Source organism: Orcinus orca, chromosome 1 (genome assembly GCF_937001465.1).
Source record: "Orcinus orca chromosome 1, mOrcOrc1.1, whole genome shotgun sequence".
In the NCBI taxonomy this organism is placed as follows: Eukaryota; Metazoa; Chordata; class Mammalia; order Artiodactyla; family Delphinidae; genus Orcinus; species Orcinus orca.
Genome location: NC_064559.1, coordinates 50,354,070 through 50,367,603, shown reverse-complemented (window position 1 = coordinate 50,367,603; position 13,534 = coordinate 50,354,070). Strand labels below are relative to the sequence as shown.

The following is a 13,534-nucleotide window of genomic DNA, read 5'->3' as shown; positions in this document are numbered from 1 at the left end:
ACATGGCCCCCAAAGAGGCCCTCGCCCTGTGACCCTGCCTAGAGAAATCCACCCTCTCTGATAAGACCTGCTAGGCTAGCTGCTCTCACCTGGGGCTCCATGGAGGAACTTCAGGGGGTCCATTAACTCCTGGAAGTTTTATGTAAAATTAAAGCTTTCAGCAGATTCTCAAGAGCGATCTCTGCACCTAAAAAGGTTAACAACCACTGCTCTTGGGGGAGGGGCTTCTGGGTCTGCAGCGGGCTCTGCGGAGCCTCAGACGGCTGTGGGAACCCGCCAGGCTCAGCCCTGGCTCGTGGCATCCACCATCTTTCAGCCAGGGAGGGGCTGGGCCCCAGTGCTGGCTCTCTTTGCCCTCACTCGCCTCCGGCCCCTCATAGGCCAGCCAAGGCACCGCCCCGGCCCTCCCTCAGCGTGGAGGACGTGAGTGCCCCGGGCCTGGCTCGCGCTGTGGGCCGCATGGTGGAGGTGTTCCCGGACGGCACGAGCCAGCTGCAGCTACAGCGCTCCCCGGAGGGCACTTTCGGCTTCTGTGTGGCCTCTGGGAATGGACGCCGGGACTCAGGTAGGCCCGCCCCCCCGCCCCCCCTTTTCTGGCTCCACAGCCCTGGGGCCTTGGCAAACCACTGCAGTGCCTTCTGGCTGTGGTCGTTTTCGTCTCCTGTCTTTGGCTGAACAATGAGTGAGCTCTGGACTCAGAGAGCCTCTCAGAGAAAGGACTGGAATTCTCCCCTCAAGGGGGTAGAGGTGGCAGGCTTGCTCCGCTGTCTCTCTGTCCATCCTGAAATCAGAATCTTAATGCCATCTTGTCACTGGAGAGCCTGAGGGAGGTGGTTCGTGCTGGCTGCTTCTCCGGATCCCTTGGGTGTGGCTGGTGTGTTTAACTGGTTCCCTTCCTCTAGCTGTGGAGTATGTCTGGGCACGTGGACCGAGGACCGTGCCTGCCTGTCTGTGCGTCCAGGCCCCTCCCTCAGGGCTGGCTCCAGGCCCCTGGCTGGGCGGCCTGCTAGGTCTTGATTCATTACTGGCAGGACCAGGGAGGGGCTCTGAACATCCTTCTGCACTCTGGCCAGCTCTCAGCCCTGCCCCATGAATCTTTCAGGGCAAAGTGACTTCCCCAGGCCTTTCCCCAAGGTCTGTGGGTCAGAATCCATCACAGGGCAAGGGACCTTGACATATGTTTCTCAGATGAGATGAGGAAGGAAGGAAGACGTGCAGGAGTGGGAAGGAGAGGAGAGTGAGGAGGAAGAAAGGGAGAGACAGACGCAGAAAGACATGCGCAAAGCTGCCCTGGCTGGGCTGTGCCGCGGAGGGTTTAGTCCTCTGCTTTGATCTCCGAGGTCAAGATGATTTAGCTGGCTGAAATCTGCCTGCTGCCAGACTTGCAGAACACAGCGAGTTCTTGCGTATGTTCCATCAGTTCTTTTTCAACAATATACGTGAGCACCTCCTAGGTGGTTGTAGATACTGGGGATAGAGCAGTAAATGGAACAGACAAAATCCTCATCCTCAGGAGTGCACGTTCTCATGAGGGAGCTAGACTGTATCTACAAATATATATATATATACACACACACACACACACACACGTTTATTTATATTTTTATATATTTTATATATACATATAATGTGTTATATGTATGTCAGATGGCGAAGAGTACTAAGAAACAAACACAAATAAAGCAGGATAAGGCCCAAGGGCAGTGAGTATGGGAGTACCGGTGGGGCAGCTTTTCTGAGAAGAGACCCCTGAGCAGACAGACAGTGGAGTGAAGTGAGGGTGGGCGATGTGGTGTCTGGGGAAGTGCGTTCCAGGCAGAGGGAACAGCCAGTGCGAGGCCCTGAGGGCTGGGAATGAGCTTGGCCTGTGGGAGGAACTGCAAGGAGGTCAAGCTGGACAGAGGGGTGAAGGGGAGAGACTGAGCTGAGGGCAGAAAGGTGGGGAGACAGCTGAGCCCAGAAATGGGGGAGAGAGACTGAGCTGAGGTCAGAAGGGGCTTTCTTGCCAGTGAGACAGGAGCCACCAGGCGCTTGGAGCAGGGACTGACGTGCTCTGATTGAACACTTCAACAGGCTCACTGGCTGCTGTGTTGAGAACAGACCCTAGTGGGGTGATGGTGGAGCCAGGGAGACCAGTTTTAGGGCTATTTCAACAGTCCAGGGAAGACATGGTGGTGGCGGCTTAGACTGGGGCGGCTGTGGAGGTGGTGAGAAGTGGCCGTGGTCTGGTTGACTTGAAGGTAGTTCTGACCGTTGGCTGATGGAGTTTACATGAGTGCGAGAGGAAGGGAGGATGAGTTTCTCCCCACTCTGGCCCTCAGGAGGGCGCCTGTCTCTCCTCACAGGGAGATGGCCGTTGTGAGCATATGTTGACCATTGCAAAGTGCTCCACGGCCTGTTAGCCACTCTGCCCGTTCCTCCAGCTTCCTCTCTCCTTCGGTGAGGGAGACAGGCTCTCCCAGAGAGGCAGCATGCAGGCATAGCTGGACGACAGCGTGGTTTGTACTCCAGCGCCTCCGCTGGCTGTGTGACCTTGAGCAGGTTACTTACCCACTCTGAGCCTCGGGTCTCTAATTTGTAAAATGAAGCTAATGAAACCCTACCTGGAAGAGTCATAAGGAGCATTCAGTGAGGTATATGGGAAAGTGCCTGGCCCATTTCTTTCCCTCCCTCTTCAGAAAAAGAATGTGTATTGCGGGAGTAGAACTCCAGACGGGGGCAGACATGATCTGCGTCATCTGTCAATGTGAGATCATACCCAACTGGCCATTCTACTATGACCCCCATCCTCCCCAAAAGTCCCTTTAGGCCCCTTTGCAGGCAGTGGGACCCCCTCCCCCCATCCCCTGTCATACACTGCTGATGGGCAGGGGTCTTTAATGACCAAGAGCTTCCTGGGCTCTGGCCGGGCCCGCTCCCCAGGATGCCCCTCACCTAGTTGGTGCAGGCTCTTCCCTGTCCTGCCCAGCTGGTGCCCTGCTTCTGCCGCTGCAGTTGGCTGCTGGATGTCACGCAGAGCTCCCCTCACACATGGAACATGACTGGTGCTGGTGCCTCCTTGCCACAGGCCATGCTCCAGCAGCCAAGGGTCACTTCTCCTGGGCCTCAGAGGGGCCATGAGCTGGGGCGGGTTTGCATTCCTCACTAAAACATCAAGATGCTGGTGTTACTTGCTGGCTATCACATCTGATTCTGTACAGGCATGTGAGAACAGCAGGCTTCGCCTTCTGCTTCTAATTGAGTACAACACAGAGATCATACATCCTTAACAAAGGCCATTTCCAGCAGACGGTAAATGCCTACGATAGCAGTCTTTCTGTCATATTTGTGTCGTGACTTTCAGTTGTGAAACCTACCCCAGGCATGACAGCAGTGTCTGGGCCTCCAGCTGCGTTCTTTTGGGTTTTCTCATCACTCCCGACTGGCATGTTCTGCGGTACAGCAGCCGTTTCTGCCGGCTCCACCGCTGCCCTCCTTATCTGCCTCTCCCCATGCCACCAACATGCACACAGGGCAGACAAGCTGTTAAAAGAACCCAGAAAGAAGAGGGAAAGGATAGGGCACGGGCTGAGAGAAAAGCCCTGTGCAGCCAAGATGGCCGACAGACCTTGTCAGGAGGGAGCCGGCCTTGCAGGAAGGGCTCAGCCCTGCCAAGAAGCACTGAGAGGCCGTTCCGCAGGTCAGACCAGGGAGGAGTATGTCAACAGATCGGATTTGCGACAGCCAGAGCTGCAAACCTTCAGGTGCCTCAGAGGAGGTTTCAATGCACTTTCAAACCCGAATTGCAGAGGGTGGGCTCTGAAAAGCTTGACTTCTATTGGGGCCAGAATCTCCTGCGGGGCTGAGCGGACCAGAAGATGACCTTCCACTCATCCAAGACATCTTAAAAGGCTTCCAGCTGGAGACTGGGGGACCAGACGAGATGCTCTTTCAGGTCCCTTCTAAGGAAGCTGATTTTAGGAAGAGGAAGCAGGGAGTCAGGGATGGGCAGCTGCTTAATGTTTCTAATCAGCCAGCCAAGTCCAGGCTGGGGAGCAGCGAGGGTGCTTAAGGCAACGCTAACCTGAGTGAGTCCTGCAGGGGCTGTCGCGGCATAGGGTCCCCACCCTGCAGTCCTCCTGCGGAAGGGCCTGAGCTCTGCACACCTGTGCTCACTCAGTGCGTCCGGGTGGAGGGCACCCAACTTTCCCTGGAAGAGCCTGTGCTCCCTTACTGTCAGGTGGAAGCAGCTGACGGAGAGTTTGTAAGGTTTTCAGCAGAAGTTGAGGCAAGAGGGGCTCCCTCAGCTGGACCGTCCTGCACTGTGTAGCGAGGGAGCCCAGCGCAGCTCGAGGCTTCCAGAACCTTCCAGAGCCTGCTCCACTGAGTTCCTCGAATTGAACCCCAGGAAAGGAGAAGCAGGTTCTTCCCAGGCTCACCCTACCTTAGAGACCCAGGGAATGGTCCCAGCCAGGTGGGGCCTCTTGAGGTCACTGAGGGGAGAGAGTATGTGTGAAGAAGGGAAAAGTGAGCCACGATGACTTTAAACACGCGGCCAGAATTTCTATGTTTCCTGGGCTTTTGCCCAGAAGCCTCTGAATCCTAAGTAAGGAACCGTATCCGAGGAAGACTGAGGCCAGGGCTAGTCCCAGACAATCCTGTGAAGCAAACCAGGTTTGGATTCGACCTCAGCCACGTTCGCTACTCCAGTGATACCATCCACCCCCCAGCTACTTGAGGGCAGCAGCTGGGTCTTATTTGTGAATCCCACCTAGCAGGGTGCCAGGCATGTAGTAGGTCTTTGTCTCAATTTTTCAACATTTTCCTCCCTATTTTACAATCAAAGCTTATCCCAGAAAAAGATAAGATTAGCTCATTCACACTGGGGTATACGTGAATAATAACAGCTTAAAGCATCATTTGTATTAGGAGGATTTTAAAAGAGGAGACAGAGAAATGAAGTTATACCATGGAGGTGGGCACACTATCTATTTATAAGGCCAGTTGCGGTTGTGAAGTGGAACAATGAGGGTGAGTGTGTGTGTGCGTGTGTGCGTGTGTGTGTGTGTAGTGCCCTGTATGAGCACCTGCCTCCCCTCCACCCCAAACAGCATCCACCTGGGCCTTCCACAGAGCTGCATGTCCTTGATTTGGATTGCCTGTGTCAGTTCTCCTGTTCTCCTTTGCAGGGCTCTACGTGCAGGAGATGGCTGATGAGAGGACGGCCAAGCTGTACTCGGGGCTGCTGGGAGTGGGGGATGAGATCCTCGAGGTGAACGGGGCCAAGGTTGCAGGGCTGGGCTTGGCTCACATTAGGGAGCTCCTGGCCCACTCGGAGAGCTTGTCGATCCGTGTGCTGCGGCAGAGGCCTGTCCCACGGTGACCCAGAGGTGCCTTTGCCCTCACCGTCACCCCCTTGGAAACTCTGAGCTGCCCCAGGGGGTGGCTGGGAATGCACTACATAAAGCTGCTTTGTCTACTGAAAATGAACATGGTGGCTCGAAACCCCTTGGGCCTCGGCAGGGCTTCTGTGACTGACCACTTTAGCAGAGGGAAGGAGCCTGTTTGTGTATGTTGTTTGGGGATGTTAATTTATGCAGAACCGGGAAAAAGATATGGGTCTTCCGCCCTGACCAGGCCTGAGGTGTTGTCAACATCTTCCTGCACCTTTGTTGGCAGGGGGAGGGGAGAGATGCAGTGGGTCCTTCGGTTGGTCCCTGAGCATCGCCTTACCCCCAGGTCCCATCCCACACTGTCAAGGGCTCCCCCAGCCCCTCCCACTCCAGAGCCAAAGAAAGTACTCGGCCATATTGGCCTTGAGCCCGCCTTTTTCAGTCTCATTTCTCCCAGCTCCCATTCGACACCTTTGCTTTTTTTTCCAGAAATGGACAAAGTGTCCTGGAGTAACAGCCTTACAGCCATTGACCATATATTCCAAACCCAAAATTAGCACATGTGGTCTGGTGGGAGAACATCTGGGAGATGTTATCTGGTAGTCAGAATATTAGGAAGTTCTGGGAAATCTTTGTGATATAAGGTTGAAGGAACAAAATGAAACCGAGACCAATTTCAGGGAAGTGCAGCTGTGGCCAGTGGGACCGGCCAGACCAGCCTTGCCCCCCACCACAGCCTGGCCATGAGGACCTCTGTCTTCCTTCTCCTGTGACCTTGGACACGGGCTGCAGCTGGTGCCAAGCTGTCCCCAGCCACAAGCTCTCTGCCCAGACTCCCTGAGGGCAGCTGTAGGTGGGCCGCTGGCAGGGAGATGGCAGGGCACGAGCAGCGGGATGGGCTGTCCTGCCTGGGCGCGTCCACTGCCCAAAGGGTTGGGACTCTCTGGGAGTAGGTGGCTGTGTGTCAGTCTTAAATTATTAAAGAACAACGCTGAAACTTATCCTACTCTGAATTGCTAAATTCTGGGCTGGATGCTCACTTGACCTTCACTAGCCTGGCAGGGGCCTGGGGTGGAGGAGGGGGAGGGGAGGGGGAGGGAGGAAACAAGCATAGCAGTGAGCAGTGTTGGCATGCCAGAGGGGGAGGGTTGGGGTGACGCCAGGGTTGAGGTGGAAGCCTGCAGAGACCATCCTTTGGCTGGTGGAGGAGCCTTGGGCAAGGTGCATTTTGGAGCAGGAGACAGAATGGAGCTAAGGGGCCTCGGATAGGAGCAGTGGGGGTGGGGGGGGCTTGGACTGGGCAGCCCAGGGCTGCTTTACAACTGGCTGGGTGCAGGCTGTGCTGAAAACACAACAGAATCAGGTTAGAGTGAGTGTTACTGCACCTCTCAGCAGGCAAGGTCGCTGAAGGAGACACCTGGCCTGAGAGAAAGAGGATGGGGGAAGGGGTCAGGCAATCCTGTGGAGTGTGTGTGCAGTGAGTGTTCTCCCCTCCTAGGGCCTTATCAGCAGGAGCCAGTTAAAACCCCTCTTTACTGTCCCTGGAGGGTGGGGGGAAAGCATGGCTCCCAGAGCCCCCCAGCACTGCAGGACGGGGAGGCTGGGCTGGCCTGGGGTGGGATGAAGGGGGGTTGGGGAGGCTCTAGCAGGTGAGCAGGGGGACCAATGGAACAAGTGCTTGGGCCTTCAGGATGTGAAGAGGGTGCTGGGACACCTCAGAGAGCAGCCTGGGGCCCCCAAAGCATAGAAATAGTCCCACAGCAGAAACTACACGGGTGGGGAAACCCTAGTGGCTCCGTACCCCAGCTTGTGGCCTTGTGGTCATAAAACTTTGGGGAAATTTCATGTTGAAAAATGCTTCTGGGGCAAAAGTCACCTCTGTTTTCTCTGTCTGGTGAGGATGACGATACCGATACCCTGCCTCAGCTGAGAAGAAATGGAAGCGGGGGTGGGGTGCTAGGGCTGGGACTGGGCAGGGAAAGGTCTCTAGGGGGTACTGAGCAGCTGCATCTGTTACATCCCAGGTGGGGGGTCAGGCTCTTGACACATCTTATTTTGTCCTTAAAATAGTCCAGCCTGGGATGTCCCATTTATTGTCTTCATTTACGCAGATGGAGAACCAAGTTTAGCAGCAATGGAGGCCATTCAGACCCGCACTCTGACTCAGCGCCCACTCTTCCTACTGCAGCTCGCTCCCCCCATGCCAGCAAAGGCTGGATGCAGCTCGCTCCCCCCATGCCAGCAAAGGCTGGATGGGGGGGAGGGAGGGAGGCACTGTGAGCTGTGTGTGAAGTAGACCTTCCTTGCTCTAATTCCACAGAGGCAGAAGGCCCTCCTTCCTGGGGTAAGATGCTGGGCCCTGACTTGTGCGGGTGGGAGGGGGCTTTGGGTTCTCCAGCCTCCTGTGTGACCTTCCCCATCTGCTCTGCCTGGGGAACTACTGACCTAGAAAGCTATGTCCAGCCCTGCGTCATCCGCGCCTCCCACAGGACCATCAGAACGCTCTTACTTAGAGCCTCGTGTTAACTAGGCGCCAGGCCACATGCCAGACAGGAGCTCAGAGAGATGAGAAAGACGGGCTCTACCTTACCAGGCCAGAGGCTAGGGGCAGATCAAGCATTCCCACCTGGCCTGGTGGGGCAGTGAGAGGAAGCACCTGGTTAGCCCCGGTGGTGAGCCTAAGTGGTTAGCGGAGAGGGGCGGGGCGGGAGACGTGGGGGGGCGGGGGAAGGCAGGCTTACGCAGTGGGAGGAAGTGCGTCCACGCTGGGTTTTGTAAAACGAGGAGGAACTCACAGGAAGGTAAGGGAAAGGACGCCCAGACACGGAAAATAAACAGCATGTGTAAAGGTATGGACTTCTCCCGAGTCGGCTCTCTGCCCCTCCGGTGGCAGTGTAATGGTACGCTACGTGTCCAGACCTCGCTTCGCACAGGTAGGCACCTGACACTGCAACAACACGGTACAGAAAGTGGCCCCAACTTTAACCTCAGGCGTGACGTCAAATCCTTAGGATGACGGGAGCGGGGTGGGGTGGGGTGGGGTGGGATGGCAAGTTCCGAAGCCTCCAGCCGAAACCGCGGGCCCGGTGCTCGCCAGGCAGGCCTGGGAGTCCAGGGCGCCCCGACGCTGATTGGTTTTCTGTTTTTTGTTTGTTTGTTTTCAGGGGCGCCTCTTCTCGGTGGCGGAGGGGCAGGTGGGAGGCGAGAGCGCGTCTCCTTGGCAGGGTGCGGCCGGGTGCCCCCGGCGTGGGGACCGAGGTGTGTCGCGGGACAGCGACCAGGGGGCGACTGTGCGGGCTACTACCCGGCGCCCACCGCGCCCTCCCCGCGGGGCTACTTTGTTCCTCGGGTGTCGCGAGCAAGTCGGGTCGGCCGGGTGGGGCTCTGCGCCGGCCGCACCCTTCCCGCCCCTCCGCTGACCCGGAGGCCCCCGCCGCGCCGGCAGGAGGCTGGGGCGGGTCTGCGCTCCAGGCCGCCTGCCTCGGTCCGCGTCTCCGCGCCTCCGGCCGCTCGTCTCGGTGGGGCCAGGGATGCGCCCGGACGCTGCCCCGTTGGGGACGTCCAGCCGGGCGCAGGCGTGCTCACAGCCGCAGGAGGGTTGGAGCCTGGAGTTTGACGGGGCCGGGTTGTTGGGGGTTTTACACGTCCCACACCCCGCACACCCAGGACGCTTGGCTCGGCGCCCGGGGCCGGGAGGAAGACGACCCTCAGTTTAGCCTCGAGGAACGCACCGTTGGGGGCGGGGGCGGGGGAGAGAGGGCAGCCTGGAGTTGCACGGAGCGCGCGCCCGGCTCTAAGAAGGCGGTGGTGGCGGCGCGCCGAGCGCGGCATGGGGGACGAGCTGGAGCCGGCGGGAGGGGCAGTGAGGCGACGCAGGGGCGGGCACGCGTGGCGGGGTGCAGTAATGGGGACCTGGTGCGCGCAGTGCCCCGAGGGCTGTCGCGTGGAGGAACAGCAGGCACCGCTCGAATTTTGGAAATCAAGGTGAACCTGGGAATTCAGGGACGCGCAGGTGCTGTGCCGTCTCCCACCCTGCTCTGCCTGCTCAAGTATTCCAGAGCTCTGCTGGGGACATAATGGTCACAATCCTTAATGCTTACGGCGACGCTGCGAGGGAGGGACTACTTATCTCCGTGTTACGAACTAGGAGTCCGAAACTCCGTCCAAGGTGTGATCCAAGGTCACACAGCAAGTAATTAGCGGAGGGAGGATTTGAACCTGGCCCTCTGCAACTCCCCGCCTGCGTCCATTAACCTTCCTGGGACCCTGTGGGGCTCACCTCCGTCGGTGAGCAGCTCGCGAGGCCCGGCTCCGCAGTGACCTTCACCATGACGGCGTGGGGGGCTTGGCTCGGGTTTTGCTTCAGGGAAATGGAGCTGGCGCTCCCACCTCCCCGCGGGGGGAGAGGAGTAGGGCGGGCAAATCATTTTACAGAACAGTGTTTCCCTAACTGCAGGCACAACCACTAGTGGGTCACAAAATCTATCTTTTAAAGAAAGACCAACATTAAAAAATAACGGCTTCCTTGCACAAGGCAAGGGTAGGTTTTGTGTGGGAAACACTTCTTCAGACGTGTGTCCTGAGTTGTAATCTGAATTGTGTTCTGGCCATGCTCTGAGGGTGGCATAGAACAGGCCCTGGGGCTGAGGCCGGGAGGCTGGCCCCTCCATTCTGTCCTCAGGGCCCAGCGCTGCCCAACTTGGAAGCTGATGAAACCTGGCCTGGAGGCTGGTGTGAATGCACCTGGCCCCTGGGGGGGGGGGAAGAGGCCTCCTTGCTCCTACATCCCTGTCATCTAGAGGAGGCCTGTGCCCTGGGGGTGGAATGCAGTGACTGGACTGGACTTCCTGGTCCTCCAAGCTGGCCTCTGGCAGCAGAAGTCCCACGTGAACATTTATTGGTTTGAGCTTCAGTTGTTGGTTTCTTGGTTCCACCACACCCCAACTCCACGCATTCATTCATCCACCCATTCATTTAGCTTATTTGTGGGCCTTTGTTGGAGCTATCTTCCCCTTGTCCACCCACCGACCCCAGACAGCCTTCAAAAATGTCAGAGGTGCCTGCCCTGGGAAGCATTCCCTGACACTGATGCTGAAAACTTGTGCACCAGTGCCGAATGGAATCTCGGAGACAGAGTTTTGAGTGAAGTAGAAAAGAACAGCTTTATTGCTTTGCCAGGCAAAGGGGGACACAGCAGGCTCGTGCCTTGAAAACTGTGTGTCCCAATCCGGGAGGATTTGGTGAGGAGTTTTATAGCAGTGGTTCAAGGGTGGGGTTGCTGATAAGATTAGGGTGTGTGCAGGGCCTGCACTCCTTTAACCTGGTCTCAGGTAATCTCCTGGTTCCTTTAATCTGGCCTCAGGGTGTCTTCTCTGGAATGAAGAATGCTAACATCTTCCATTTGTTAGGGCTTTTAGTTCTGTAAAGAACTCAAAGATATTGTTATGTGTATCCCTTGAGGCAGAACCAGGACCTGCCCCAAGGCTGCACTATTGTTTCTTGGCCACTCCTCCCTTGTCTCTGCGTCCCCTCCCCTCTCTGATTAGCAGCTGTTCGAATCTGCCCTTTGGAACTCAGGGAAGGTCATGGAGGCTGGAGTCTGTTCCCTACAAACAAGAAATGGGGGACAGAAAGGCTTCTGTGCCCAGGAGCCCCACAGGGTCCTGCTCAGTTTCAACACCTGCATGCTGTGGCTCCCTCCCCTTAGCTCCCGTAGAATCTGGTACCAAGGGCTCTTCATTGTGGTTCTTTTCCCATAGAACTGCTTGTTTATCCTCCACCAAACTTACCTGGCAACAATTGGACTTCCCTAATCTGCCCAACCTATTTCCCACCCCAAGTCTCCAGGCTGCCTCCAGAGCTATTGCAAAGGCTGGGCTGTCACCTGGTCCCCTTCCTTCCCTCCCTCCCCATCATCCTCTCTGAGTTTTCCTTTTCCTATAGAGCCAGAGCACCTGCTTAGAAATGGCAACAGCCTTCCTTGGCAGGCAGCTCTGCCCAGCTCTCTTAGGCTGCGGGTTTGGCTAGGTCGGAGTGCTGGGCCCCGAGGAAGGGGCTGCTGGGACTGGCTCTGACACTCTGCCCACGGCGCCAGGGCTTAACAGCTGTCCTGCCAGGCCTGAAGGGTATCCGGGCTCTCCTGTGGATGCTGGGCTGCCTGCTGGGCCCGCCTTTGTCTTGTCCTTCTGCAATCTGGACTCAGGCCCCAACTCACAGTGTGAAGCTGCCCTTATGGGTCTGGCCAGATGCCGGGTACTGGGGAGAGGCCTGCCCTGCCCTTGCGATGCCCATATACCCAGGGTGGAGGCAGCTACAGCTGTGCAGAGACAAGCCCTGTGCCAAGGGCTACAATGGGAGCCCCAGGCAGGAGGCCCCATTGCACCTGGTGAGCAGAAAGACTTCCCAGGAGAGCCAGCCCCAGGCTCACTAGCCTCCCTCCAGCTCGGTGTTATCTCAGGAACAAGGAATGCTGGCAGCCACGGGAGCTCACAGCAGCCTTCAGATGCCACAACTTTCTCATCCTGTGCTCCCCAGACTGTCTCCAGGCTTTTCTGAGTTTATATAATGTTTGCCTCACTTATTTTTTGCGCATTTCCAGCCAAATAAACAAAAGCTCCAGAACATTTCATCAGCAAGGCTGAACCGCTTGATTGAGGTCCTTGATCAGATTTCTTGAACTCTGCAGTAGGCTTGTAGGGTTCGAGTTACGGTCTAGTCCAAGGTGGCTGGTGTCCATCATCATCTTCGGCACTTCTAGTTCAATGCTTTCATCCGCTGCTAACTTGTACTGCAGGTTATTTGATCCCTCTTCCTCTCCTCGGCTTTACTCTACCGTTTCCTGGTTAGAACAATGGCTTGCTGAAAGAAACATCTGCTTGCCACCCCTGAAACCTGGATGGTGACTTTCAGGGAGGCTGCATAATGGTCCAGTCAGACCTGGGTTCCCATTCTGACTCTACCACTTACTGATTGTAACCTTGGGCAAATTCCTGAATTGCTCCATGCCCTAGTTTTCAGGTACAAAATGGGCCTCAACAGTATTTCCCTTGGGACTTCCCTGGTGGTGCAGTGGTTAAGAATCCGCCTGCCAATGCAGGGGACACGGGTTCGAGCCCTGGTCTGGGAAGATCCCACATGCCCGCAGAGCGACTAAGCCCATGTGCCACAACCACTGAGCCTGCGCTCTAGAGCCTGCGCGCCACAACTGAGCCCATGTGCCACGACTACTGACGCCCTGCGCGCCTACAGCCCATGCTCTGCAACAAGAGAAGCCCCTGCTCGCCGCAACTAGAGAAAGCCCGCACACAGCAACGAAGACCCAAGGCAGCCAAAAATAAATAAGTAAACTTATAAAATCAAAACCCCAAAAAAGAGTGTTTCCCTCATGGGGTTGTGAGAATAAACAAAAAAGTGTTTTACTTCCTCAACGTGTCCCTAAGGCCTTGGTCAAAGACCTGCTGGCACATCAGATTCTCATCAAGTATTGGCCAGAAGTATTAGCTACTAATGAGATACAAAGATTGAGAAATTTGCTCCTGGAAGAGTTGACGACCGCTTCCCAAAGGCCGGCCAGTCCCGTGAGCTTTCGTGAATGGACACGAAGTATTTAACGGTGTCCCTGAGGGAGGACGGAGAACGGGAGGGAGGAAGCGGCAGTGCAGAGGTCAGGGAGGCTGGCCTTGCGAGTACATGTCCAAGTCGGCTTCTGGAGCCCATCGCTCCCTCCCTGAGAGGTAGTGGCGCGGACGTCTGTGCTCAGACTCTGCCTGCACCAAACAGGAGCCACCGCTGCGTTCTGGCTGTCGGCATCCTGGAGTGGGGGCCCTGTTCGCAGACAACTGACACCCCGATGTTCCAGGGATGGGGGCGCACTGACTTGGAACGTGTCCTCTTGGACAGTGAAAACATTGTGATGGCGCGGATGGGTCTTCCCGTCCTGTGAGTTCCGTTTTTGCCTTGGGCCTCGGCCTCGTCTTTTAGCACTTCCAACAAGAGTTCTGTGTAAGACTTGCAGCCAGTGGGACCTTGGGAACAACAGCACTCTTGCTGAGCCGTGGGAATGCGCTTCTCCCCTTGTCCACGCCACGTGGTCCACGTTGGCCCCTGGGGGACAGGGAGGTGATGGGCTTTTATCAGGAGATACATGGAACCATTTCCTCCTC

The 13,534-nt window shown here is 56.6% G+C and overlaps 2 protein-coding genes across 3 annotated transcripts in view; both read left to right on the top strand.

Annotated features, from left to right (window-relative positions):
- Positions 1-13,534, top strand: part of KIAA1614 (KIAA1614 ortholog) — a 54,175-nt gene that overhangs the window by 30,493 nt on the left and 10,148 nt on the right. The window contains exons 9-10 of one of the 2 annotated variants that reach the window (XM_049700377.1): positions 381-565; positions 5,169-8,173. In XM_049700377.1, coding sequence (XP_049556334.1) covers positions 381-565; positions 5,169-5,362 — 379 coding nt within the window. In that variant the 3' untranslated portion in view covers positions 5,363-8,173. Of the gene's footprint in view, positions 1-380; positions 566-5,168; positions 8,174-13,534 lie in introns of those variants that run through there. The other variant, XM_049700379.1, reaches the window with a different exon arrangement.
- The window catches only part of LOC125961647 (uncharacterized), a 37,593-nt gene continuing 32,238 nt past the window's right edge, over positions 8,180-13,534 (top strand). Inside the window, exon 1 of the mRNA XM_049700440.1 lies at positions 8,180-12,477. Within this exon, the coding sequence (XP_049556397.1) occupies positions 8,385-9,449 (1,065 nt within the window). The 5' untranslated portion in view covers positions 8,180-8,384 and the 3' untranslated portion in view covers positions 9,450-12,477. The remainder of the gene's footprint in view (positions 12,478-13,534) is intronic.